This window comes from Marmota marmota, unplaced genomic scaffold (assembly GCF_001458135.2).
Source record: "Marmota marmota marmota unplaced genomic scaffold, marMar, whole genome shotgun sequence".
NCBI lineage: Eukaryota > Metazoa > Chordata > Mammalia > Rodentia > Sciuridae > Marmota > Marmota marmota.
This window is the reverse complement of record NW_026000037.1, coordinates 47,531,738-47,558,751: the sequence shown is the minus strand read 5'-3', so window position 1 is coordinate 47,558,751 and position 27,014 is coordinate 47,531,738. Positions and strand designations below refer to the sequence as shown.

Below are 27,014 nucleotides of genomic sequence, written 5' to 3'. Positions count from 1 at the left end.
GAGGGCCATAACCAGGACCAAATTCTTAAAGGTATCACTCTAGCTACAGTGCCAAGGATAGATTGAAGGGGGGCAGGGTGAGAACAGCTAGATAGCCATTGCAATAGTACAGGCAAAATTAGTAACTTGGGCTAAGAGGGTGGTGGCCAAGATCGTGGGGTAGTAGGGGTAGGAGAAGCGGGAGTGCTTTGCAAAACAGAAATTCCAAATGGTAGTGCAGGAGGGCTGGTGAAATGCCTACGAGGGCCCAGGCTTACTGTGTGCTGACTGTGCCATTCAGTTGTCAGCAGGAACACTGGGGAACCACCCAGTGTCAAGAATTCCATTTCCAAATGTTGAGCTAGAAACAATTTTGAGACCCAAAATAAATGAATAAAATAATCTTATATGTGAAAATTGTAGGGAAACAATAGCACCTCCTTAATTCACAGCAATAATCAGAGGTACATTATACAAGATGATCATATTTGCAAATGAGTCAGTAAACAATGTTAAGGATGTTGTACTGCCTCTTGATGCTGTGCTTTAATTATTAACAACACCATTTCAGAGAGTGTTAGTAAATATGTTATATTTTTAGAAACAATGAAGTTGTGGAAAGGGGAGGCCACATTCCACACTGCCGAGCTAGTCAATCCTGGCTGAAGCGAGCATGTGGGGAGCGAGGACGGAGTGTTTTTCTGGAGAGATTTAATGCGCTAACGGAACCAATGAAGTTCCTTGGTATTTGTGGATGGTTCATTAGTGTGACTATCTGAACACAAGGTGAATTCGCATTAAGTGATAAGACTTCCCAATAATTAGTGTGTGCCACTCTTCGGAATTTGTAATTAGAAGAAAGAGGCAGAATGAAAAGAAATAGATAAAAGAATAGTTGTTATAAAATTAAACTCCTTATAGCCAATTCAGTTTCTTTGTGAAGCAAACAAAGGAAAGGGAAGCAGAAGAATTGAAAATACACTTCCTCCTTTGGTTGGTAACTCAACTTCAGGCCAGATCAGGGGTTCTGGTTTTCATCCTAAAAGCAATGGAAACCCTCTGAGGAGCGTAAACTCAAGAACGACATGTCCAGGCTGGGGTAGTGGCTCAGTGGTACAGCGCTTGCCTCGCACATGTGAGGCACTGGGCTCTATCCTCAGCATCACATAAAAATAAATAAATAAAATAAAGCATTGTGTCCATCTAAAATTAAAAAAAAATATTAAAGAGGAGGAGGAGGAGGNNNAGAGACAGGGAGGAGGAGGAGGAGGAGGAGGAGGAGGAGGACATGTCCGATTACTTTCCTATGTTCATACATGAATACACAAACAGTGTAACTCCACATCATGTATAGCCAGGAGAACAAGCTATACTCCATGTATGTACAATGTGTCAAAACACACTCCACTGTCATGTATAACTAAAAGAACAGCAACAAAAAAATAATGATATGTCAGAACTGAGTTTTGAAAAGGATGGTCTCCTGCGGTTGACACTTTGAGCTGGGTGGTTCTTGACTGCGGACTAGTGACTTGTTCTGAACCTTGCAGGGTGGAGCTGCTGTCCTGGTCTCCACTGCCAACGTTGATGGCAACCCTCAGACATTGTCACATGATCCCTGAAGGACTAAACTGTTTGAGAACCACTGGGCTCAATCTAGAATGCCTGAGGATGTCGTTTGATAACCATTTTAGGATCTGTTGTCTAATTTTTTTTTTCCATAAATGTTTATTAGTCACATTCCTCTGGTGTGACAAAGAAGAACAAGACTTACTCTTCACTTTTAAGGTGTATATGATGGTGGGGAACAGGTGGGAAATGATGAATTTAGAAGAATGATGGAAAGGATTGTCGTCGTTCTAAGGCAAGATAGGAAGGATGCTCCCTCAAGTAGGATTTCTACATATGTGACATCATCCTGTAACTGGAAATGTCTCAGTAACAAGATCTTGGAATCAGACCTATCTAAAGACTAGGGTTGCTATGTTCATTGATAAGCAAATTGAGCATGAGAGAGGAATTCTCAGGAAATTCTAGATGGACTGTGCTTTGCATAAAGTCTCTCCTGACTTCTCTGGAACTTTGCCTTTTCCGTTATAACCTTTCTCTTCTGTGTCTCCCTCTCACCTAAGCCCAGTTAGTCCTACCAACATTTTAAATTTCATTGAGCTTTAGGGGTGGCGGTGGGGAAGAAAAGCTTATCTTCAGCCAGGCCAGTCCTCCATTTCTCACCCATCCCATAATAAGAAGCCTCCACCATGATAGAGACATGAACTCTCAGTGCCAAATCCCATAGCCTTTCTGTGTTCCATTTAACACTGATGGCTGGCCTTCCTTTGTTTCTCCTTTTCCTGGGTGTCCTTAGTTTCGCCCTAGCTTCTCCTCCCATTGGGCTCATTTTTTTTCCCTTTTTTGGCTTTTATGATGGACTTACTGACCAAATGGCTGACTCTAAATATTTGGTAAATTGAAACACCTGATGTGGCTCCATCTCCCCGTATTCCTTGCTCACTCAAAGTGAGGAAGGATGCTTGGAAATCAATTCAAGCTAAGCTGTTCTTTGCCACTCACAGACTTCTTTTATTAGATTAAATCTGCCACTGCAAACTTTGTGAGAAAACTGGCTCCTCTTGAGGATCCATGGCCACTGCTCTGACATCCCACATGACAAAACACATCCTTGTTTCTTATCTGCCTGATGTCAACACAGGCATTAGCCCCAAGAGGAACAAGACTTATTCTTCACTTTTAAGGTGGATATGATGGTTACTTTAATGTCTTTGGAGCAGCTGCCCAAGTAATTTTCAAGGTTGATCTATGGGAAATTTTTAATTCACTTATAAAACTACAGAGATGAGCACTTTGTTTTGGTGTTTTTTGATAGTGCCTTTTGGTGAGGATCCCCAAAGACCCAAGTGATCTGAAGAACTGGATGGGTGCTCAAGATTTCTGCATTGAAACAGGGGGGACACTGGTTGCCATTGAAAGTGAGGTGGAACAAGGTAGAGTATTCAGGGTGCAGACAGGCCAAAATAATCATTTTTATTCAGGTATTAATTAAAATGTTCCAAAATATACTAACGTTTCCAAGTCAACATTTAAAACATTGTACTGATGATACATAAATTTTCAGTTTACCCAGTAAGCTTTATGTCATGACATCTATACATGTCTGCGTACTGCATTGATCATAAGCTGCTGAGTTTTGAAGATAATAGAAAGAATAAGATCTGCATTTCAAAATGGCTAAAATTATCTCAAGTATAGTCTACTATAATTGCACAGTATGATTTTTAGATCCCTTTAGATTTAACTACACACTTTTATTTGATATTTAGGTAATTATATACTATAGCTTAACTACAATAGATAAATCCTCTTTTGTTTAAAAAGGCATTGAATGAGCACTGGAAATTGTTTTGTTAATGATATGATAAAATTTCTTGTTATCCAGCTAATTTCTGTCAATTTAAACTCAAACAAAAGTGCAGAAAAAAAAAAACTCCATTACCTTAACAAGGACAAAGTAACACATTCCTACAATTGATTCATAATTAAGTTTCACTGTCATTTAAATATAATTACAGTTATAAACAGAATTCGATGATCACACTAATGGTTTATATGGTATTAAATTAGATAATGTATTCCTATCTTTCAGCTTTCATCACTATGAATCTTTTTGGCCACAACACTAATGTGTGGATAGGGTTACAAAATAACGATTATGAAAAATGGCTAAATGGAAAGCCTGTGACATATTCTAACTGGTCTCCATTTGATGTAATAAATGTAAGTTTTAAGATTTATTTTGTAGAAATCATTTTAGCCAGAACTCTCATTCAAGACTTGCTTACTAAAGCTTTTTTCTTCCTATATTTTTAGGTCTAAATTTATATTAGTTTATTATTAACATATTAATTTTTAATAATGTAATTTCACCTAATTTTCATGTGTTTCATAAATGTAATTATTTTACTCATTACAATTATTGTTTATTTTGGAGGTTATGAAGTGATTTGTGAACTGACTTATTAAATGCAAAGAAAGAGGGGCTGGGAATGTAGCTCAATGGTAAAGCCCTCGTCTACCATGTGCAAGGCCTTGGGTTCAATCCTCAGTACTGCAAAAAAAAAAAAAGAAAGAAAGAAATGTTAATAAGAGAGTAATGCTCTTTTGATGTCCTAAATACAAATTTCAATGTTTTATATTATCATATTTTTATAACATTTATATTCTTTTAAAGATTCCAAGTCATAACACTACAGAAGTTCAAAAAGACATTCCTCTGTGTGCCTTGCTGTCAAGTAATCCTAATTTTCATTTCACTGGCAAATGGTATTTTGAAGATTGTGGAAAAGAAGGCTATGGGTTTGTTTGTGAAAAAATGCAAGGTAAGAAACATGTTTTTCTTATTCCTTTTTATTCCATATATAAAAATATGGTTTTGTATTCCTTTCATTTCCTTAGTCTCAGCCCCCTTATCTTCCATATTTGTTTTCCACAACTGCTTAGCAGTTCCACAGCTAACAGTGGGAGGCACTTATTCTTTCTCTTTACCTATGGTCATGTAATCCCCAGCACCCTGGGACTATGCTATACTATAGTTGTGTTCTAAGGACTGCAGAGACCACTTGACTGGTGACTAATTTTATGCATTTACTTTGGCCTCTTAAAGAATTGTCCTGCTTTGTTCTGGGTTACATGTATGTATTAGGCCATTTTCTGACACTATAATGAAGTACTATAACAAAGTTAGCAAGCTAACTTATAAAGAAAAGAGTGCTATCTTGGCCCATGGTTCTGATCTCAAGTAAAGGGCCCCTATCTAGTAATGGCCTTCTTGATGGCAGACTTAAGGTGGCACAGGGCATCATATGGCAAGAGACAGAGAGAATAAGTGTACCCTCTGGTCTGTCTCTCCTTATAAAGCCACCAGCATTCAAATCATGAGAGCTCACCCTGATGACCTCATCTAATCTTAATCATCTCCTAAAAGTCCCATTTGTAAAACTCATAGTCAGATAAATTCTCTACCGGCTTCATACCTCATTAATGAGAATGAAACTTCAACATGTGGCTCTTAAGGAACATATTCAAACTACATATAAACCATAGCAGCATCTATTCAAGCAATTTTGTAAAAGTCACCAAGAAAACATTGGAAAAGAATCAGAGAAATAAACCAACTCATACACCTTCTTGGAACCCTAAAAATGGTCTCTGTGGCTAAATATGACGCATAGTATGTTTCTAGATCTAATAGGCAGAACCCCCAATGACTTCTGGTATAAATTGCCAAAGCCATCATCTTTCCATCAGTGTAACAAAATACCTGAGATCATCAGCTTATAAAGAGATAAGGTATATCTTGGCACATAGGTTTGGTGGTTCTAGTTCATGATTGATTGGCCCTGTTGCTTGGGGCCTATTTCAAAGCAGCACATCATGGCTAAAGCATGCACCAGAGCAAAGCCACTTACCTCATAGCCAAGAAGCAAAAAGAAAGGAAAAAGAAGAGACTGGGGTTCCACAATCCCCTCCTAGGGTATGCTTCCAATGACCTAAAGACTTTTCACTAGGCCTTACCTCTTAGTGGTTCCACCACCTCTCAATAGTGACACCCTGGGATCCAAGCCTTTAACACTTGGACTTTTAGGGGATATTTATCGTCCAAATCTTATCACCACACTGTTACACATAGCCAACAGGTTCAGCAAGCAACATGAATGCATTTGAGTGATCTCAAGTAATAAATATAGAAACAGCAGCTTCCTTTCATTGCGCACTAGTTATCCCTGTACAAGAGCACCCTAGATGGTCGCAGTTTGCATCAGGCTATGTGGAAATCTGGGCAGCCTAGCCTATGATGCTTACCAGGAATATGAATCACACTTCTTAGTCCTGCACACCTGTGAGCTTTCTGAGGATGCTAAGTATCAACCCATCCTCAGCAATTCCAGAGAAGCTCCATTTCTGGTTCTCAGTTATCACTGAGGCACAATGGCCAGGAACTACAAGAAGATACTGGATCAGTAATGGCAAGAATAATATGGAAAGCCCCTTGTAAGGGAAGAAATGATATCAGAATAGCATGTACGTTCACATTTAACATGGACCTGGCACTGTGCCTTGGGTTTATGAGCATTATGCCATAAAACCATAAAGAATTCTATGAAAGAGGTAAAAGTCTCCCCATTTTCCAAAGAACTTGATGATTAAAAAAATAAGTAACAATCAAGCTTGAGGGTGATCGATGTCTCTCAGTTAAACACAATGATTCTATTCTACTACTGTAACACTGATATTTTTCTTGAAATTTAACCTCAGATCACTTGCTGTCTCTGATATTTTGGGATGTTCTTTCCTAGACAGTGTAGAGCAGTGGTGGGTGAGAACTGAGACCCTGGAGTGCCCCACCCAGGGTTTCCTACTCCACCTCTGTAAACAAGCTTCTGTCAAGTTATTTATCTTCTGCAAACTTTGATTTCAGCGTTTATGCTCTGTGCATATATAATGCTTAGTACTGTTCCCAGCACATGTTTAAGGAATGATAGAGTATTTTCAATTATGACTATTTGATTTAACAAATGCTTGCAAATTACAATGAATACACAAGTTCTGCTCTTCTTTCTTATAAATATGTACTCACTTTGGGCTTGAAACTAAATCACTCGACTGCCTGAAAGAACAAAGAAATCTGAATAAAAAGAGAAAGACAAAGTCAAGAACCCCTCCTAGTTTGGGGTTCAGGATGTAGCACAGTGGTAGAGCACTTGCCTAGCATGGGTTCATCCCTGGTACTGCAAAACAAACAAACAAATCCCACAAGAACATCTAAGAGCCCCCAATTTGGAACTTGGCTTCCAAGAGAGATCTTACTTTTTCAGGGGAAAGAATAGAAAGATCATGTTGCTCAAATTCACTTATTTTGAAATTTGATAGACTAGATTACATAGGAAGAAATTCATATGTGTAAAAATATAGATATATAACTCAGTTGAGGGGGCAGTCAAATTGGTGTTTGGGCCACATATATAAGAATTTGTGTCTTTAATTTCACTAATCATTATCATTTATAAATAGCTACTTTGTTATTATATTGATTTTATAAAAATAACCATAGACGGTGCATAGAGACTGGCAAACAGACTTCTAGCAATAAATAAACTGATAATAGAATTCAAATCTTCACAAGTTGGTAAATATATTAATTTCACTTTGATTTTGCAATATGTTGCTATATTGAGATAAGAGTTTCAGGTAAAAGTCAATTTCCCACTTTGCCACTTTCACGGGTTGGGCAGCAAATAGAGAGTAGGAGTTATGTCCAGAAGTAAGGAAAGGGAAGCAAGAAGCAACATTTATTGAGTGCCTGCTGTTTCCTAGAAATAACAGTATGTATCCCATGTGGATATCTCAAGGAATCCTACTCATACTTCTCTAAGGGAGATCATATCAATGTCTCATAGACCAGAAATTTGAGTTCAATTTGCTCAATGTCTCTTAACGAGTTAGAAGGAGGAATGGGATTGAGCCCCAGACCTTCTGACCTATCCACACCTGGCCATGTTCCTTTCTAACCCTAAGTGTTGTAAAACCACAGAGAGAAACTCAAGGCACTTTGTATAGTGCAGAAACTTTTATTTTGTTTTCATGTTTTAGTTGCTCTGAACTCAGCCTATCCTAGTACACACTGTAATACAAAACAAAAAGGTAAACACACATATTAAAAAGGAAATATCTGTAAGTCAAACAAGACTCTCTTTCCCCATGATCATAGCCACTGCTAAACAGGGAAGTACTGATAACTACAGGCTGGAAAAACTTCCCTTTTAACTTATAAATCTTGACTCTCACAGGTGACATATTAATAGTAACTTTTTATAGGAAGTATATGTTTCTAGCATTTGTTAACTTGAGTTTTTAAATTTCTTTTTAGAAATTATAGACTAAATATGATAATGATTTATAGTCTTAAAGTGTAATAAGTGTTTTATTTGAGAATATATACTTGTAAAACTAGTTTTGCAATGCAATTGATGACAACACAATATATATTGATACTCTTTCATGAAGTGTGAATTTCTGCCATAACAGTGGGTTAGGCTAGTGTTGGTAGCTACTGAAACCTGCCCAAGGAGATTACCGGCAGCTCTACTAAAAGTGGTCTATTTGACAAAAGAGGGTCAAAAATGGGAAATCTTTCAAAATTAATGCAATCTATATTTATAATTTTGAAGAAACTCATTTATTAAATTCCCTTAAGATTCTAATTTTCAGCATCCCATATACTTTCAGGTAGTACCCTCATTTAATACATAGTCAATTCAGGAAGAAAAACTCTCTGGTCAACCTGGATCATCATGACAGGGATCCATGCTAGATTTTTCCTCCTTCTTTCCCATCTAGATGCTACAAATTATTTTGTTGTTGTTGTTCTTTTTGTAGATACTTCGGGACACCACATGAATACATCTGATATGTACCCAATCCCCAATACCTTAGAATATGGAAACAGAACGTACAAAATAATTAAGGCAAATATGACTTGGTATGCAGCAATAAAAGCCTGCCTGATGCATGGAGCAGAGCTGGTTAGCATTACAGACCAGTATCACCAGTCCTTCCTCACTGTTGTCCTCAACCGGCTAGGACACGCCCACTGGATTGGACTGTTCACCACAGATGTAAGTGTCCTAAGTGCCCTGGAATATCTTTATATAATTAAATTTCATGTCTACCTCCTTCATGATGGGATCAGTGAAATTAGCACAGGAAAAAAAATCCCAGAAATAACAGTAAATGTAACATTTAAATAATTAGTAAAACAACTGACTAATCTTGTGAGCGGCTTAACTAGAAAACAAAAGAGTGTATGTCTTTTGGGGATAAACATCCACTTGCCTGATTTCTAGACATAATAAATAGCCTTCAAAAGTCTCTGAAATTTTCCAGACACATCTGAATTCCATCCCATACAAATACTGGAACACATTTTAAACCCAAGCTCTGCAATTGGGTCAAATTGGGTCATTTGTGACATTTAAGGAATCACCAAGAAAAATGGCTCACACTTCTTGCCTGATTTTTAAATAATTCCATACCTCTTAAAATTTAAACATTGTTTTTATTTTCCTCTAGGAATGTGATTTGGAGAATAAGGTTCTTTGCTTTATTGTTTTTTAATAAAAGTAGTGAAAAGTAAATTCTATTCTCTCTTGATCCCTAGTTCTACTCCCTGTGTTGTAAGCAGTTTCTTGTATGCCATCTAGAAATTTTCAATGGATATACACGTATGCATCTATAATGAGTGAATATGTACATTGTTTTTAAAATACAAATGAGATCACACTGTGTCTGCTATCCTTAAATTTGCTCTTTTAATTTAGTATAGTTTTTATAACCTTCCTGTAAGCACATAAAAATCTCAAGTATTCACTTGAGATTTGTATGTAAGAATACACCACAATTTATTAAACTATTCCCCTGAGAATGGGCATTTGATTTTTTTTTTTCTCATCTTTTTTACAATCACAATGCACAACAAACATTCTTGTACAGGTAGGCTAATTTCCTAGAAATAATATTGCTGAATACACTAAATTTTAACAAGTACTGCCAAATTGCCTTTCAAAAATTTGCACCACTTTATATGCCAAAGGATTGCATCTAACTTTTACATCTTTTTTCTTTTTCCTGGTACCAGGGATTTTTTGGTACCCGGGGGCCACTTTGGTACCCACTTAACCACTGAGCCACATCCCAGCTCTGTTTTTTACATCCTTAACACTATTATCAAAATTCTAAACCTTGTCAGTGGGGTAGCTAAAAGAATGATATTTTACGATTATTTGTTGTATTTTTTGTTTTACAGAATGTTTTATCTTTATGTAGTAAATTTTGTATTACGGACTCTGGATTTTGTATGACTTGGAAAGATTTTCCCCACATCAAAAGTATAAAAAAAATAGCAAAGTTTTCATTAATGCTTTTATGTTTTCAACATTATGCTTGAATCTTCAATCAATCTAGAATTTATTTTGGTGTAAAAATCAAGGTATTGACCCTATTTCCCTCTGATTACTTACTAGGAAATTATGGTTGCAAGAAGCCAATGATTCCTCAGAACCAAAAAAAAAGATATCATTTGTGGTAGATACTCCTTTTTATCAGGCCATATTCATAAGCAGTTCTAGGCCCTCTAAAAAAAAAGAATAGAAGCAGAGATATTTGTGGGAAGAGTGGGATGCTCGCGGCACGGAGTGACACCACAGCAGTCATGGTGAGGAAGTGATGGCTCACCTTCCCTCCATAGAATGGTCTTCATTTTGACTGGTCAGATGGCACCAAATCCTCTTTCACTTTTTGGAAAGATGAGGAGTCATCCTTCTTCGGTGACTGTGTTTTCGCTGATATTAATGGACGCTGGCAGAGCACAGCCTGTGAGTCATTTCTGCAAGGTGCCATTTGTCATGTGCCCACTGGTAGGTACAATTCTATTCAACTGAACAAATAACACGTGTGCTTCTACTATATGCAAGGCTGGACTGAGCAGGAAATACGAGCATGAGTAGTAGAAGTCTCAGCCCCTAGTAAGTCTCTGGTGTCTGGTCAGTGATATAAAGACAAATAATTGCTATTCCAGTATGGGTACCAAATGAGATAAGAGAGGTAGCATCTGTTGTGGGAGTTATCAAGAAAAAAGAAAAAGCAGAAAGGCTTCTCTTCTTTTAATATTTTTTTTAGTTATTGATGGACCTTTATTTTATTTATATGGGGTGCTGAGAATCAAACCCAGTGCCTCCACACATACTAGGCAAGTGCTCTACCACTGAGCCACAACCGTAAGCCCAAGGAAGGCATCTTGAAGGACATGACAGTGAAGATGAGCCTTGAAGAATGGGTGGCATGTAAATGGGAAAAAAATAGGACAATAAAGGTGAAACTTAACTCAGAGCACTATATAGCTTCCTGAGATCTCAGCTGTCAATCAACAGGACCAGAATCAAAAGCCACATGCCCCCACTCTCTAATATGATGTTAATCCCATTTGAAAAGGTCCCTTCTCCTTTATTACTATAGTGTGTATAGACAATTCCCTAAACTAGAGAGATGGCTTATATATGCCAAAAGTCAGATAGCAGAGAGGCTAGCTAAAATATATTTCACTAAAATATAAGCTCTGTAAACTCACAAGTACTTCTGATATGCCTTTAGCAAACTGTAAATCCTCAATAAATATTTGTTATTTTTTTTAAGTTCCGTAGCACTAGCTATTCTCCTTTTAAATCTCTCATTTCACAAAAATGTAACACTTACTTATGTTTTTGGTACTATATAAATAGCATACACAATATGTAACTTTAGATCAAAACAATTCAGAGTTAAATGTAAATAAATATATGTATATTTAAAGGTATATGAAAAAATTAATTCTGTTTCTGAAACACCATAAAAGCTATCTCTCTCTTTTCAAGAACAATGCATCATTGAGTACTTTAGAAGTATCCAGCACTAATGAATTTAAAGTCCCAGATTATAAAAAAGATATTGTTGTTAGTTTCCTTTTATAGATAAAGGAATCAATGTGGGTAATGGGCCCACAGTCACACAACCAGTAAGTGGCAGAGCCAGGATCTCAGGATGGATGAGTCTAACTCTCATGCTTGCCCTCTGAAGTAAAGTCCCCTCAAATTTACCTCATTTAGGGTTGGGGTTGTAGCTCAGTGGAAGAGCGCTTGCCTAGCATGTGTGAGGCACTGGGTTTGATTCTCAGCACCACATATAAATAAACAAAGTCCATCAACAACTAAAAAATATTTTTTTAAAAATGTATCTTATTTGTTTTATTTCATGTCATGTTGCATTATTTTTTCTCATAGGTTTATTAGTGAGGAAGGATTTTTTTAAATCTATGATATTCAGCACTGCATGAAACACATTTTGTACATTTGGAAGTCCCTTTTGCCAGAATCATTGAGCTGTCACTATTTCTATGAATCACATCCTCCAGATGTCCCAACCTTTAGGATACCAATTGCAAACATGAAAGATAGCCCCCCTCACCCAGTCACCACTCAAACTAAGCTATGTACACTGCTATGTTTAGGTAAAGATTGTTTCTGCCAGAAATGCTAGAAACTGGCCCTAGTTTTGTAATTATTTACATTAAATCCTATCTTTCAGAATATTACCATGAAAATCTTATTACATATATTTATCTTGGTCTTTCATAGAATATAATGTAATGTTTATCTCAATAAATGGAGCCAGTCACCACCCTGAAATCATAACTGGTTTTTCTTCATAGAAACAAAACCATTTGAACACCCAGTGTTGTGCTCAGAAACATCTATTCCCTGGATAAAATTTAAAAGTAATTGCTACAGTTTTTCTACAGTCCTAGACAGCACGAGTTTTGAGGCTGCTCATGAATTTTGCAAAAAGGAAGGTAATTCTTTTGTGATGGTAAAATTCTTTCATGTGCTCCTTTTGACATTTCAGTAAACAATGTGTTTTTCTCATTTGTCTGATTATTTAGTGATGTTAGGAGCAACAAAAACTATAGAAAGCAATAAATACTATTAAATTTGCTTGTTTGAGGACAGATAATATATGCAACTTAATGTCCAGTGTAGAATTTGAAAACCTGAGATGCTGTCTCAGTATATTGCATTTTCTGAAGGAGATGTTTGAATGCATTTGCATTGTGAATTTTTAATGTTCTCTAAAATTAACATTCTATGTTTTAACTTCTTAAATGCAATCTTAGTAAATGTGCTTTTATCTTAAACTTTTTATTCAAAATCACTTTATTCATAACAAAGATTTTTACTTTTCAAAGTCTGCACTTTGCAAATAGTGGCATAGAAGACATTTTTAAAATGTGTAGACACAAATACTTGCTCATTTGCTACTTGACTCTTTTATAGGATCTAATCTTTTAACAATCAAGGATGAGGCTGAAAATTCATTTCTCCTGGAAGAGCTTTTTGCCTTTGGTTCTTCTGTCCAGATGGTTTGGTTGAATGCTCAATTTGATAGTAACAGTAAGTGATTTGGGTAGAGAAAAGGAGAGGGCATGAATAAATACACAGTTGTTAGGGCTAATGATAATGGCATCTGTGAGCCAGAAAAATCTCCTTGCACACATTTGCTTTGAAAAAATAGCAGGAATCCTGAAGCCATTTCTTCCACAAACAACATTGCTACCCTGTTCTATACCTTCTTATCCTCTGGAATAATCCCAGAATAGCAAAAATAAAAATGAACAACAACAAGTTTACCTTTACGATTACTGTGAAGATGCTTGGCTGGAACTGTGTATTCAGCATATCACACCAAAACCAGACTGACTGGAAAATGCCCCAGGTTTCTAAATGTTATAAAAGCACAATGGAGTTATGGAAATGTTTCAGTGATAAATTGTGCTATTAGAATTCCTATTTGCTACTCATAAAAACAGGAGTTTGTAATAAAATGGAAGCCTGGTATTCTTTTCTTTATGTAATTGATGGTTATTGAAAGGTACTTGTAAAGAAAATTATTTTCATCAGCATAAAGAGCTTGTAACAGTGGTATACCAAAGTTGGGGGTGAGCCTACCCTTAAGGGGAGCATTTTAATCACTAACCTTATAGAGTTTCTAGCAGATGGTGATAATAAAAAGCAAATAAACTTTTAGCTAGTTTTGTTTTAGTTTTAAATTCTTTTCAGTCAGTGCATCCCTCCTGTATATGGGATGGTCTCCCACTGCCTCTAATCCCTTGACATATGACTGGCTTGCTATTAAAGACATTCAGTGTAAAATTCTTTTAGAACGTAAATCATTTTATAAAGACTTGGAGGTTAGGACTCAAAAGAGTGTCCTTACATTGATTAATTTCATTTACTCAATAATTTCTTGAAATTGGCTAGAAATTACATGGAATGTTTCAAACTGTTACACTAATAAACATGATATTCTAAATGTACTAAATAGAATAATGTATCTAAAATAAATAAAGGGTAATTCACAAGTCAACTTCATTAATACCTACCTTTGATGTTGAGTTCATGACTGTCCTCACAGAGCTAATGCATCAGAGGAGAGAGTCTCATTAAACTTAGGGATCGATTTTTATGGTTCATTGCAGTCTTAGTATGTTTGAAACAATGCATATAATGTATAATAAGTCAGTAATATTTTCACAGATGAAACCATAAAATGGTTTGATGGAACACCCACAGACCAATCAAACTGGGGCATTCGGAAGCCAGACATGGACCACCTCCAGTCCCACCAGTGTGTTGCCCTGAAGGTCCCCGAAGGAGTGTGGCAGTTAACCCCATGTGAAGAAAAAAAGGGGTTCATATGTAAAATGGAGGCAGGTGGGTTAATCAGAGAGTAAGTCTTCATTGATTCTACCCTAACTAACGTTGACCCACCATTTCAGCATTTCAAGTTTTTAAATCTAAGTATTTGGAGAGTTTTCAGATAGACTCTGGAATTATCATTTTGTTCTGCATAAAACAACTCAGAGAACATTTCAGCTCCTTCCTCTCATATGAAAGAAAAAAAAAAAAAAACATTGTAAACCAACTCATTCAAAGACTCTTGTTCTTGGCTGTTAACCCAACAAGCAAATAGAATTAGAATGTAAAGCAGCCAACTCCATTCTGGTGATGCTACTCAGAAGGTTAAGTTTGTCTTTGGCCTCAGAAAATACACCCTATATATCTGGCATATTTGTCATGAACAGGTAGAAGTGATTCTCTGTGTCATGACATATCATGACATAAGCATGATATGTCATAAAAGTCATATTTAACTTCATCCTGAGTAACTCGCTTAGAGTGATCAAAAAATAATTTAGGAACCAAGTCAGAAGATTCTAGTCAGTTGCAAACAACAGTAAAGATTTTTAAGGTAAGATGTCAAGAAAGATCATTGACTGTGAGAAGGTGTCTGTCTATAATAATCAGATCAATTTCTAGATGACAATCTTATCAGCAAGGAGGAATTTGTATGCCCGGAGCTGCTGGATAAGACCTCAGAGAGATAAGGTTATGGAATCTAAAAACGATGAAGAGACTATTAGAAGATGGAACAGAGGAGAAAAGAGGCATTTTAAACAAAAAGCCCGTCATGGCTTAAGGCGGGAATGGACAATAAGCTTAGATTAGAGTGGGGGGTGGGGGCTCATGTTTGGGAGTGATGAAAATAAAACTGACCAGTGAAGCAGGTCCATTCACAGAGAATTCAGGCTGAAGAGCCAAGTTCATGGGAGAGGAGAAAAGTACCCAGTGTTCTCTGTAGACACCTGCCACGACGCACTTATTCAATGTCAAGAGAAGTATTTGTAACCTGAGTGACAACATTAAAAAGAAGAGTGATGTGGGAAGAGAGACTCACCAGGCCTTCATGACTGATTAGACACTGAGAAAGAAGAAAAAAAAATTGCTGTGGACATCAATGTTTGAGGCTCCAATAGAGTATAATTCTGTGTGGGAAACATGGTTAGGGCTATAAGTGCCCAAGTTACCACCTGCACATAAGATCAAGAACAAATCAGAGGCTGGGCTGTAGCTCAGTGATAGAGGGCTTGCCTAACATGTGGAAGATCCTGGGTTTGATCCTCAGCACCACATAAAAATAAATAAGTGAAATAAAGGTATTGTGTCCAACTACAACTAAAAAATTAAGTATTTTTTTAAAAAAAGAAAGTGAAAGAACAAATCAGAAGTACCTCATATCTGTAAGGACTTTAAAGCTTTTTATAATACGTGACACCTCTTTCATTCTTCACAGCAACTTTGTAAGATAGTGGAGCAATTAAAATATTCCCACTTTAGATGGAGTTGGAGACGATCATGCTAAGTGAAATAAGCTAATCCCCCCCAAAAAAAACAAAGGCCAAATAAATGTTCTCTCTGAAATTTGGATGCTGACTCATAATAAGTAGGGGAAGGGGCAGAATAGAAGTCCATTGTATTAGACGAAGGGGAATTATGGGAAGGGAGAAGGGATGGGAATAGGAAAGATAGTAGAATGAATTTGACATAACTTTCCTATATTCATATATGAACAGTTCATATACAACCAGTGTAACTCCACATCATGTACAACCATGGGAAGTTATACTCCATGTGTATATAATATGTCAAAATATACTCTGTTGTGGTATATAGCTAAAAAGAACAAATTTTTTAAAATCCCCACTTTGCAAATGAGAAAAATGCTTGTCCAAATTGAGCTACATCAAAGGTTATAGTCCCAATTCTCTAAGAGTTCCTTCTATGCCTCCACTGCCTTTATCAGGAGAATAAATATCTATTAACTGTCTTTCACTAAGAAGTATCTTTACCCACATAGAATAATAAATGTTTTTAATAATTTGATGTAAAATTATGTGACATTATTTTTAAATTATAGAAACAAGGTTTTTTAATGAAGCTTTGCAGTAGGTAATAACAATGATGTTTCTTTTAAGTCTGTCAGAGTGAGTAGGTGTAAACAGAGTTCAAGGTACCGCCTCCACTCACGATCCACTCACTCGTCTTCTTCCAGATTATCCTCTATATCTTCCTTTAGATCTTTACCTAGATCAAAAATTGCAGAGGTTGAATTTTGAGGTAGTCTACTTGAAAAATATATATGTTTACAGTAAAAATCTTAAAACAGGAGCTATCTCACTTTTTTACTGGAGGAGCTATTATTCATTTCCCAAGACTTTTGAGATCACAGAGGTGAGAAAATGCTGCCTGTAAAATCCTTGCATAGATGTAGACAGGTTATCCTTGCTGGATAAACTCCACAACAGATCAACAGATTAAAAAAAAAAAAAAAGAACCTGTGAGCTCCTGATGTATGGGGACTGTGTTTTACTTGCATTTCCATTGCAGCACAGTGCTCACACTGGATGGGAATTCTTTGGCTTAGAAAAGAATGCAGTAGGACTAGGGTTGTGGCTCAGTGGTAGGGCGCTTGTCTAGCATGTGTGAGGCACTGGGACCTATTCTCAGCACCTCATATAAATAAATGAATAAAATAAAGGTCCATCAACAAAGAAAAATATGTACAAAATAATTTTTTAAGAAGAATGCAGTGCATACATTTGTAATGCTAATAATAATAGAATGATCACTATAAATGAAGGGCCACTAAGCTTTTCCAGGTAGTAAATATTTTGTGCTCTGGGGCCATAGGATCTCTGCAACACTGGCATTGCCTCATAAACAGTCACAGATAATACGTAAGTGAATATGGCTGAGCTCCAATAACACATTATTCATAAGAACAGGTGACTCATGGGCCATAGTATGCTGATCCTTGCTATAAGTAATGAGATAATTTTGCTGAATTAAAAGAAAAAATTCATTTCAACTTTTTTTTCTTTTCTTTTCTTTTAGATATTCACACTGTAATGGAGCACCCAGGAAAAGGTAGGTTTGGAGAGGAAGGAGTATTTTGGTTTTTCTTAGAAACAATAAAATAGAAAGCAATTAGGTAAGAAGATTCATATTTCCTCATTGTCACTCAAATTTTTCCTTTTTTCTTTTTTTAAATTTTTTTTTTAATCTTCATTCAGGACCAAGTCACAGCATTATTCCTCTTGCAGTTGCATTGATATTGATAATAATCCTAGTGATTATCACACTGTCCTTCTACATACACAAGCAGAATAGTGGCTTCTTCCGGAGACTTGCAGCGTTTCGGAATCCTTACTATCCTGCAACCAATTTTAGTACAACACATTTAGAAGAAAATATTCTCATTTCTGACCTTGAGAAGAATGACCAGTGATAATGAAGTCAGAGACTAGCACAGCTCTGGAGATAAGCAGAGAAGACTGCAGGGGGGAGTCCTGTCTGTATTTCCCTTTAACTATATGCCATAAGAATGGAATTGTGTCACCGTTTTAACTATTGTTAAAGTGATTACTGGCTTTTAATTGTAATCAAATCAGGTTGGGTTTGATTTATTCATTATTATAAACTGTGATCCATTCTAAGAAAGGGGAACTCATATAATGATTATTATTCAGAAAGACAGGAACTATTAAAAGAAACCCCTATTGAAGACTCTCAAACCAATGTGAATAATTGCTTTTGCACTAATATAATCCTACTAAATTTTTTTTTTGGTATTATAAAACCAAGCTGGTACCTCCTGAGACATTCACCAAAACTCATTCCATTAAAAGAGCAAGAAAGAGGAAGTAAAACAAATTTCTAAATTCTACACTTATATAGGAGAGAAATAGGCTTCTTACATTTCTTGTTTGTTTCTAAGTCAATCATTTCTAATAGGCAGATTTGAAAAGTACTAATTTATTTCTAAATTTCTAAATTTCAAACAATTTTTGGGCTCTCAAGTATATATTAATTTTTAGTAGGTGTGATTTCTCAAGCTAAAGGGAAGAAAAATTATCTTTCTTTAAATAGTACAGCTCTTGGTGAACAGTACACTTTCATGAGCAACCACATAGTTGAAATGTGGCCTGAACCTGTGAAACTTTCAACTGCTAAATGACTTATTAAGTTTTATATTTAAAGATACCTTATAGATAAACTTAAAGGAATATATTGATATTTGATACTATTAAAAATTTGTGGGATTTATTATAAATATATAAAATAATACATAACTTTCTCAACAACCAGAGATATGAAACTTGAATTTAAAAGGGAAAAATTGAGGGTCTGAATTATAGTCCCATAAGAATGAGACTAGAGGTTGCATTGGGAAGCACTAAATAAATTGCCCTCTGCTAGTGATCTAGATACCTTGTGTTAGGCTAGATAGTTTGGTTAGTTAATAATAATTACTACCATCAAATAAAAAAAAAATCACAGGTTTGATCTTCCTTTGTTAATTTCTTACAAAGAAAAATGGCTCCATATCAATAGTCACAAGTTTACTCATTGCAGAAGTGTTTGCTGATCTCCTATTAAGAACAATGTGCTAGGGCTGGGGCTCAGCTTTATAGAGTGATCTCCTAGCATGTGCAGGTCCTGGGTTCCATCCTCAGCACTACATAAAAATAAATTTAAAAAAATAAAGGTATTATGTCCAACTACAACTAAAAAATCTTAAAAAAAAAAAAAAAACAGAAGAAAAAGCCAGGGTACACAAATCAAGGAGGTCTCAGTGTTTGTGGCACTTATTCTCCAATGAGGAAAAATTAATAGCACCCAGCAAATAGTCCATACATAGAAAACAGTAAGTAGTTAGGAAAATTAAATACAGTTCTGTGACAGAAATAGGGAATTTCAGGCCTCCCTGAGAGCGTGCATTTTAATTGTTAAAACCAACTGCCTCAACACTGGTGGCCACTAGTCACAAGGGGGAGCTCCCGGAGAAAATATGAATGAATTTCCAAGTGGCAAAAAAGCCATCTTGACAAACACATATGAAGAGCATACTCTTAAGGACAGAGTGCTAGTGGACTGAAATAGTTCATACAACTTCCAACAGCAGTTTTTTGCTACTGCTGTGTAGTCTACACACTGGGACAATCGACTTTCATAATTTTTTCTGTCTTAGGACTTCATTTTTTCAAAGATACATAATGTGGAAGTTGTATATTTACGACTCAAAAGAATAACAATTGACTTGAACTAACCAGATGGCATAAAAGCTCAATTTAACAATCTGTCAAGTGAAATTAAAATTCTGCTCTTTTCTGCAGATTTGATAAAAACTATAACCAATTAGCCTTCCAGGCAAAGGATATAGTCACACATAACAATTAGACAAAGGATGTCATTAGGAAAGTACTTTTGAAGAAAAAAAAAAAAAACTATTGCTTGTCAGTGCTCTGTATTTTGATATTTAGTACTGAGCCTTATCTCCAGAGAAACTGTCCCTTTGAACAAATCATGTATTCTTGGCCATTGCTGAATTTTCAGAAATAGAAAGTATTAAAATATTTAAAAGTATACGTGCTTTCTAATGCATGTATACTTTTAAAAACTTTTTTCATATCTGTTTTTAATCTGAACTAGATTTTATAGTCACAACATAAAAAGAAAAAAAAAGATTAGTAGGGTCACAAACTCACACAGAACTAATATGTTCTCCCCTTTTAAAAGTCAGTCATTTCCTATGACTAACAGAGTATCTTTATAAACTCTGGGTAATGAAGAATATTGAGTATTCCAAGTTAGGATATCTTCATTTCTGATTCCAACAGTATTCTTTTAGGTTAAATGTTTCTTCTGTTGAAGGATCCCTGCCCCATCAAAGGTGGATTAGATGATCTCTTTAGATGAACATTTGTTCTTGAAGTTCTTTTCCCTCCTTAAAATGGCAGTTGAATATATGGGAAGTTGCTGTGTCCTTCTGATACTGGGAGGAGAAGGCCATAACTGACCTCTGACATGTGTCATCTGGTATCCACTGAGAGCAGCTGTCTGGGCCCATTCCCTAGAGATCTGCTGGCAACTGCCAGGAGGGTGTAGGTAGAGTAGTTTGTAATCTCTTCTCTTTGATTGGGCCCTATCCTGGCTTTCTCTGGCACTGCCTCATTTCCTGAGAACAGGTTGTGATTCCCATTCAGTACCCTCACAGGACACCGCAGTCTTGACTACAAGGTCACTTCATGCCTACAATGGAGAAACCCTATCCAGCACATCAGCTACTCAATTAGTCAGGACAGGCTAAACACTATTAACAATCCCCAAATCTTGGAATTAGAGCTCAGCAAAGGTTTATTTCTCACTCACATCTACATGAACTAGCAGGAGGACTTTGTTTTATGCAGCCATTTATAGGTACAGGTCCCTGCTGTATAATGGACCTGCATTTCCTAAGTGCTTGGAGTCTTCCAATGGGTCTCCTACCTGTTGCTGACAGAGTAAGTTAACTGGATATCTACGTTTGATTTATGTAGTTTATATGAGCTTATTTATGTTTTGTTTAGTTTTTGTACTGGGGATTGAACCCAAGGCCTTGCACATGCTAAGCATGTGCACTACCACTGAGCTACACCCCTAAGCCCTATGTACTACTGAAATACAATCTTGAAGTCAACAGTCTCCAAGCTGGGGACACACACTAGATGGTACATAAAAATTTCCAAGAAACACAGGGCCATGGGTATTTTTAAGGATCTCAGTTTCTAGAATTTTAACTTCATGTGTTATTCCTGATAGGAAGTGACTTAAAATACCACTCTGGTTCTTTCCCACTTCTCTTTGTATAAATGGTTTTTTTCTACCTTAAAAAAAATCTATGAAACATTTTTACAAACATAGATTTCATACCAAATCTTGCTACAATGGCTTGCCTTTGGAAACTCCTCCAAGGCACTAAAGAAAGAAATAAAAAGGCAAAATATTGGTATCAGTGAAGTTTCTTCAAATAAAGAAATCATAAACTTTATTTGAAGAGCCCCATGTCTTTCCCTGCCTTCATACATTTTCCCTTTTCATACATTTGTTAAGGATGAAACAGTGAGTCAGAAATGAGTTATTGGGTCCCATGTTCATACTCTGGATTGATAAATGGACATGTATCATACAGTGGAACAGCAGCAGTGCTAACTGCCTTTGTTTGAGACCTTAGCTCATCCATCCACTGTCTATTGCTTAAGAATGTATTTCTAGAAAGACTATCTGGTGAAAGCAACATGAAGAGAGTGTAGATACTGCTGAGAAACTGACATTGTGTGTTATCAAGGTAAAAAGCTTTTGACTTTATCTATGTTGGATTTCTGAGTAGTGAAGGTGAGTATGAACATGTCTATTTTAACTAAAAATGAAATCAGACTTTTTATGATCATTGACTTATTTGGCTCATTGGTTTGACAATGGGATACTTCTCAAGTAATACAAACAAGAAAAAGAGGAACAGAATCTGGAGAAAAAAAAAAGGAGGTACTAATTAACCCTGTCAGAGGCAGAGAAAAAGACTTAATAGGGTAAGCAAAGCCTAATAAGTGGTAGGACATTTAGATAAAACAGCTTCTTTGATATCTTTTTGAATCAGAAAGCAGCTTTTTCATTTAGTGCCAACTACAAAGAAAAGATGGACCAAATCTGTGTGCTGTTAACTTTTGAATCCTCAGGGAAAACATGATCGCAGAAATGACATGTTACTACCTTTATACTGTGGCTAAATCCACTTAAGTCAGCTTGTTTATAGTGATTCCTAGTTAACACTGGAGTGAATTAGAAGAGGTAAATAAGTCTGGATTGTTCATCATCATGATATTCAAACACTAACTTACATAAACAATTTTCATTTATATTATATCGTGTGTTATATCAGCAACATAATTAACATGTAGTATGGCTCTTATAATTCTTAGGCATAAAAATAATGGCTTACATTAAAAAAACTAAAATTAAGTGAACATTAGAAATAAGCATTAAAATGTATATCTATTTTAGAAATATTAACTTAGCTGTTTATGGTTCTTTAAAGCTTTGGTTAAATTTTTGGTATCATGGATTATATACAAGAATTTACAGCATTTATAATTTTTTTCTCTATGCTCACAATTCAATATAAAATGACTAATATTCAGATTTGTTAATTCTTTATGTTGTAAAATTTCAAGTACTGTACAATCGTTTATATGCAATTTAAAAAATTGAGCTATAATAATACTCAGGTTCAGAGAAAACGACAGTATTTTAGATATACTTATAAATGTGTTGTACATTTGTTTCATCCCATAAGTCAGTTCAATTATTGTTGCTGCATTTTAAATGTTTTTAGAGAAAAATCAACAAATGTGCCCAATTCTGAAGTACCGGATAAAAAAGCAAGAATCCGCACGCGCTTACAATGCCTAATGATGAATTCTAATTGCAGAAGAAAATCTATAACTAAAACCACAAAATGAGCCCTCTGTATACCAGTGACCTTCTTTACTCAGAGTTAATTAACGCAAGCACTTGCTTCTTGCAGAGCACTTTGCTGTAATTTAGAACAAATTAAGGGGAAAAAAAGTCATTCAAGTGCTGTTTTCTTCACACCATGAAGTAAGCATGATGGACCAAAGTTAACTCATTTAAAATATTATCATCCATTTCTTGTAATTGTAAGCAGCAATGCCATATCTTTAAAAACAACAACAACAACATCATCCTGGCCTATGCTATTTTCAATTTGTTTCCTGTGTTTCTGTTTATTAATGGAAATTAATTTCCAAAATTAATATAAAATGCCCTTTTCGAATTCCCCCATTATGTCTTATACTTACATTGGATTCAGTGTATATTTTTCTAGATATTTTTCAAATAAATATATTTTGAATTTAATATGACAAATTATTAAAGGACCATTTCTGTTTTCTCCTGCCTCTCCCCCAACCTTGAAATTGTGACTTTATCATTATTTTCACATGGTGATTGGTGAATTAACTGGAGCTCCCTGACTCCCAATTTATGAGGTCATGTCCTCAGAGGTTACTTAAACTTTACTTTTTAACTTCTTAGAGGATAGAGCTTGGTCAGAGCTGGAAACCCAACTTATAGATGTGGGAATGAGCAGGGCTCTTGCTTGGGTAGACAGTGGGACTGGGGGAAGGGGAGATAAAGAACAGAAAACAGAACCAGAAAAGATTCCCAGAAAGAAGTCAGGGGGAGTGGGGACTTCACAGGAAATGTCACCTTGGTGAATCACCAAGGGTTTTGAAGTTCCTGATTAAAAATGTGCTGGGCAATTCACAATAGCAAGACTGTGGTACCAACCTAGATGCCCTTCAATAGACGAATGGATAAAAAAAAATTGTGGCATTTATACACAATGGAGTATTACTCTGCATTAAAAAATGACAAAATCATAGAATTTGCTGGGAAATGGATGGCATTAGAGCAGATTATGCTAAGTGAAGCTAGCCAATCCCTAAAAAACAAATGCCAAATGTCTTCTTTGATATAAGGAGAGTAAATAAGAACAGAGTAGGGATGAAGAGCATGAGAAGAAGATTAACATTAAACAGGGATGAGAGGTGGGAGGGAAAGGGAGAGAGAAGGGAAATTGCATGGAAATGGAAGGAGACTCTCAGGGTTATACAAAATTACATACAAGAGGAAGTGAGGGGAAAGGGAAAAATAATACAAGGGGGAGAAATTAATGACAGTAGAGGGGGTAGAGAGAGAAGAGGGGAGGGGAGGGGAGGGGAGGGGGGATAGTAGAGGATAGGAAAGGCAGCAGAATACAACAGACACTAGTATGGCAATCTGTAAATCAATGGATGTGTAACTGATGTGATTCTGCAATCTGTATACGGGGTAAAAATGGGAGTTCATAACCCACTTGAATCAAAGTGTGAAATATGATATATCAAGAACTATGTAATGTTTTGAACAACCAACAATAAAAATTTTAAAAAAAAAATGTGCTGGGGTTGTGGCTCAGTGGTAGAGTGCTCATCTGGGACACGCGGGACCCTGGGTTCAATCCTCAGCACCATGTAAAAAATAAATGAATGAAATAAAGGTATTGTGTCCAACTATAAAAAAAATAAATATATTTTTTAAATGTGCTATGGAGGTATAAGGATGGCCTTAGGTCTTAGCCTAAGCAATTCTATTTTACAACTCCACTTTGAAACCTGCAGTCTCACCAGGCACGCCTAAGGAGCCCTCCGATATGATCATCAGGCAGAGCCTAACATAAACAAGTCACTTCTCACCATCCTGACAAGCCCAGAATGAAGTCTCTGTCATGTTGCCCTTGCCCCATAAAGGGGAGAGGCAAGAAAATCAGGGTGGGGAACCACCAGACCAGATGCTTAACCCCAGAACAAATGACGTCACCAAGAAATCCAGTGGCAGCTGATAAGGATTGAAAAGGTGGTCAGAAGCCCCAAAATTTAGTATAAATGATGGAGCAAATGAAGAGACATTCAGCTAGCCAACACTGATGCCCTCATGCCGGAGAGCCTGATGAGGACCTGGACTGACATCCCAACTCTTCTCATCATTTTCCTGATCCCCTGCATCTTCCTCACCACTCTCAAACTCTACAGCCACATCTTAACCCTGGTGAGAACTGCAACTTCTCCCTATGACCCTCTCTTCAATGGACTGTGAGCTCCACCCCAGGAGAAGCCTGCCTCGGTCCCTGACCTGATCACCATGGTCTGAGTGAGTGTGCATCTTCTGGATTTAGAGCTTAAGGCTTGAGACTTTAGATTGGCACTTGAGCTTAGCATACAGAGACAATATCTGTCGTAAGCCTGTCATGATTAAGAATGTTTACAGTGTTTAGAATTAATCTAGAATTGTTTGCTATGGATTGACTATGTTTATTGCAGTGCCTAGCATTAAAGATTGTCATTTTCTTGATTAAAAGAACCTATAGAGTGAAATTGTATTCAGTGATTTGAGTAAATAAAGCATTGAAAGGGAAGAAGCACATGGATATTCTTTATTTCTCCCCATCGACTGCATAAGTTGCACCTTTGCCCATTGTGACAGGAGGCTGAAGAGAAAGTTGTTCAAGACCAAGGGGCTGGGTGGTAGGACACTTGCCCTAGAATTTGAGAAGCCCCAGTTTGACCTTCAGTACTCTTAATTTAAAAAAAAAAAAAAAAGAAGAAGAAGAAGAAGAAAGTATGCCTTCATAGATGTAGTGTTTATCCAAGTCATTGCCACCTTCAATCTTTTGGCAAGGGCTTCTCTAATCAGACAAGAAATTGTTTACTCCATTTTTACTCTAAAGGAGTCACTAACAGAGAATGCCTCTGCACCTCTTGGCCACAGGGAAGGATTAGAAAGCTTGGTGAAACCAGCTCAGTAAACTCCCTGGAGTTGATACTGTATCTTTTTTTTTTTTTTTTTTTTTTTTTGATACTGTATCTTATACTTTCCAAGGGAAGTGTAGGGAGAAAAGAGACATGCTGAGCAAGAAGTCCTCCTATTTGTGTGGTTTTAGAAGATAATCTGCAATTGCATGTTAATAAGTAAATTTAATAATAACTTATATTTGTTACAAAATGTAGTCTTATGGATGGTAGCTATGGTAATTATCATATTGATATTACACTGCATTTGAAGCACTCATATCTGACTGGGGATCTCAGTAACGGAATCCAAAAAAACAGTTATAGCAAGGGATCATAAAAACCGAGAGATGCGTACTGAGTTTACACATTTTATTTTCTACTAGAACACAAAAATATACATTTATATACTAATGTTTTAGCATAGGGACAGTATCATTCATTTAATATTACTGCTAGTCAGTCTTATGCATAAAGCATATCCATAAAGTTTTGTTCACAATCCAATCTGAGTATGTTTTAAATCTATGTAATTTTCCTCCATATTTGAAACTAATCTTGCTCAATGACAGATTTTTAGGTACTCACATATATGGAGTCTTGGCAAAGCTTTTAGCTGTTTCCATAAAAGAATTCTCTGTTTATATTCTTGTTTTACATTATGGAATTAAATTAAATTGTAAAATTACAATACCCACTACAATTGGCATAAGTGTATTAGAGGACCAACAGCCAACTGGTGTTAAAGGTATGAAGGAACCAGTGGGCACAGCAGGTGGTCAGGTCATATTCCACAGAAGGCTTCCCCTGTCTGGAGACTTACCCTAAGAACTTAACTCTATATCTATTCATCTACTGACAGGCATCTAGGTTGGTTCCACAGTTTAGCTATTGTGAATTGTGCTGCTATAAACATTGATGTGGCTGTGTCCCTGTAGTATGCTGTTTTTAAGTCAGTAGATTAATGGACAAAGAAAATGTGGTATATATATACACAATGGAATATTACTCAGCAATAAAAGAGAATAAAATCATGATATTTGCACGTAAATAGATGGAGTTGGAGAATATAATGCTAAGTGAAGTAAGCCAATCCCCAATAACCAAATGCCAAATGTTTTCTCTGATATAAGGAGGTTGATTTATAGTGGGGTTGGAGAGGGAACATGGGAGGAATAGATGAACTCTAGATATGGCAAAGGGGTGAGAGGGGAAAAGAGGGGGCAAGAGTATAAAAAAGATGGTGGAATGTGATGGTCATCATTACCCTAAGTACGTGTATGAAAGCACAAATGGTGTGACTCTACTT

General features: G+C 36.3%; 1 protein-coding gene across 1 annotated transcript in view; it reads left to right on the top strand.

The window, feature by feature from the left end:
• The window catches only part of Pla2r1 (phospholipase A2 receptor 1), a 120,645-nt gene extending 97,399 nt beyond the window's left edge, over positions 1 to 23,246 (top strand). The window contains 11 exon segments of the mRNA XM_015479221.2: positions 2,864 to 2,981; positions 3,641 to 3,771; positions 4,226 to 4,373; positions 8,431 to 8,669; positions 10,298 to 10,466; positions 12,293 to 12,433; positions 12,915 to 13,031; positions 14,175 to 14,351; positions 17,373 to 17,405; positions 17,552 to 17,757; positions 17,759 to 23,246. Coding sequence (XP_015334707.1) covers positions 2,864 to 2,981; positions 3,641 to 3,771; positions 4,226 to 4,373; positions 8,431 to 8,669; positions 10,298 to 10,466; positions 12,293 to 12,433; positions 12,915 to 13,031; positions 14,175 to 14,351; positions 17,373 to 17,405; positions 17,552 to 17,757; positions 17,759 to 17,785 — 1,506 coding nt within the window. The 3' untranslated portion in view covers positions 17,786 to 23,246.
• Positions 23,247 to 27,014: the final 3,768 nt, after the last annotated feature.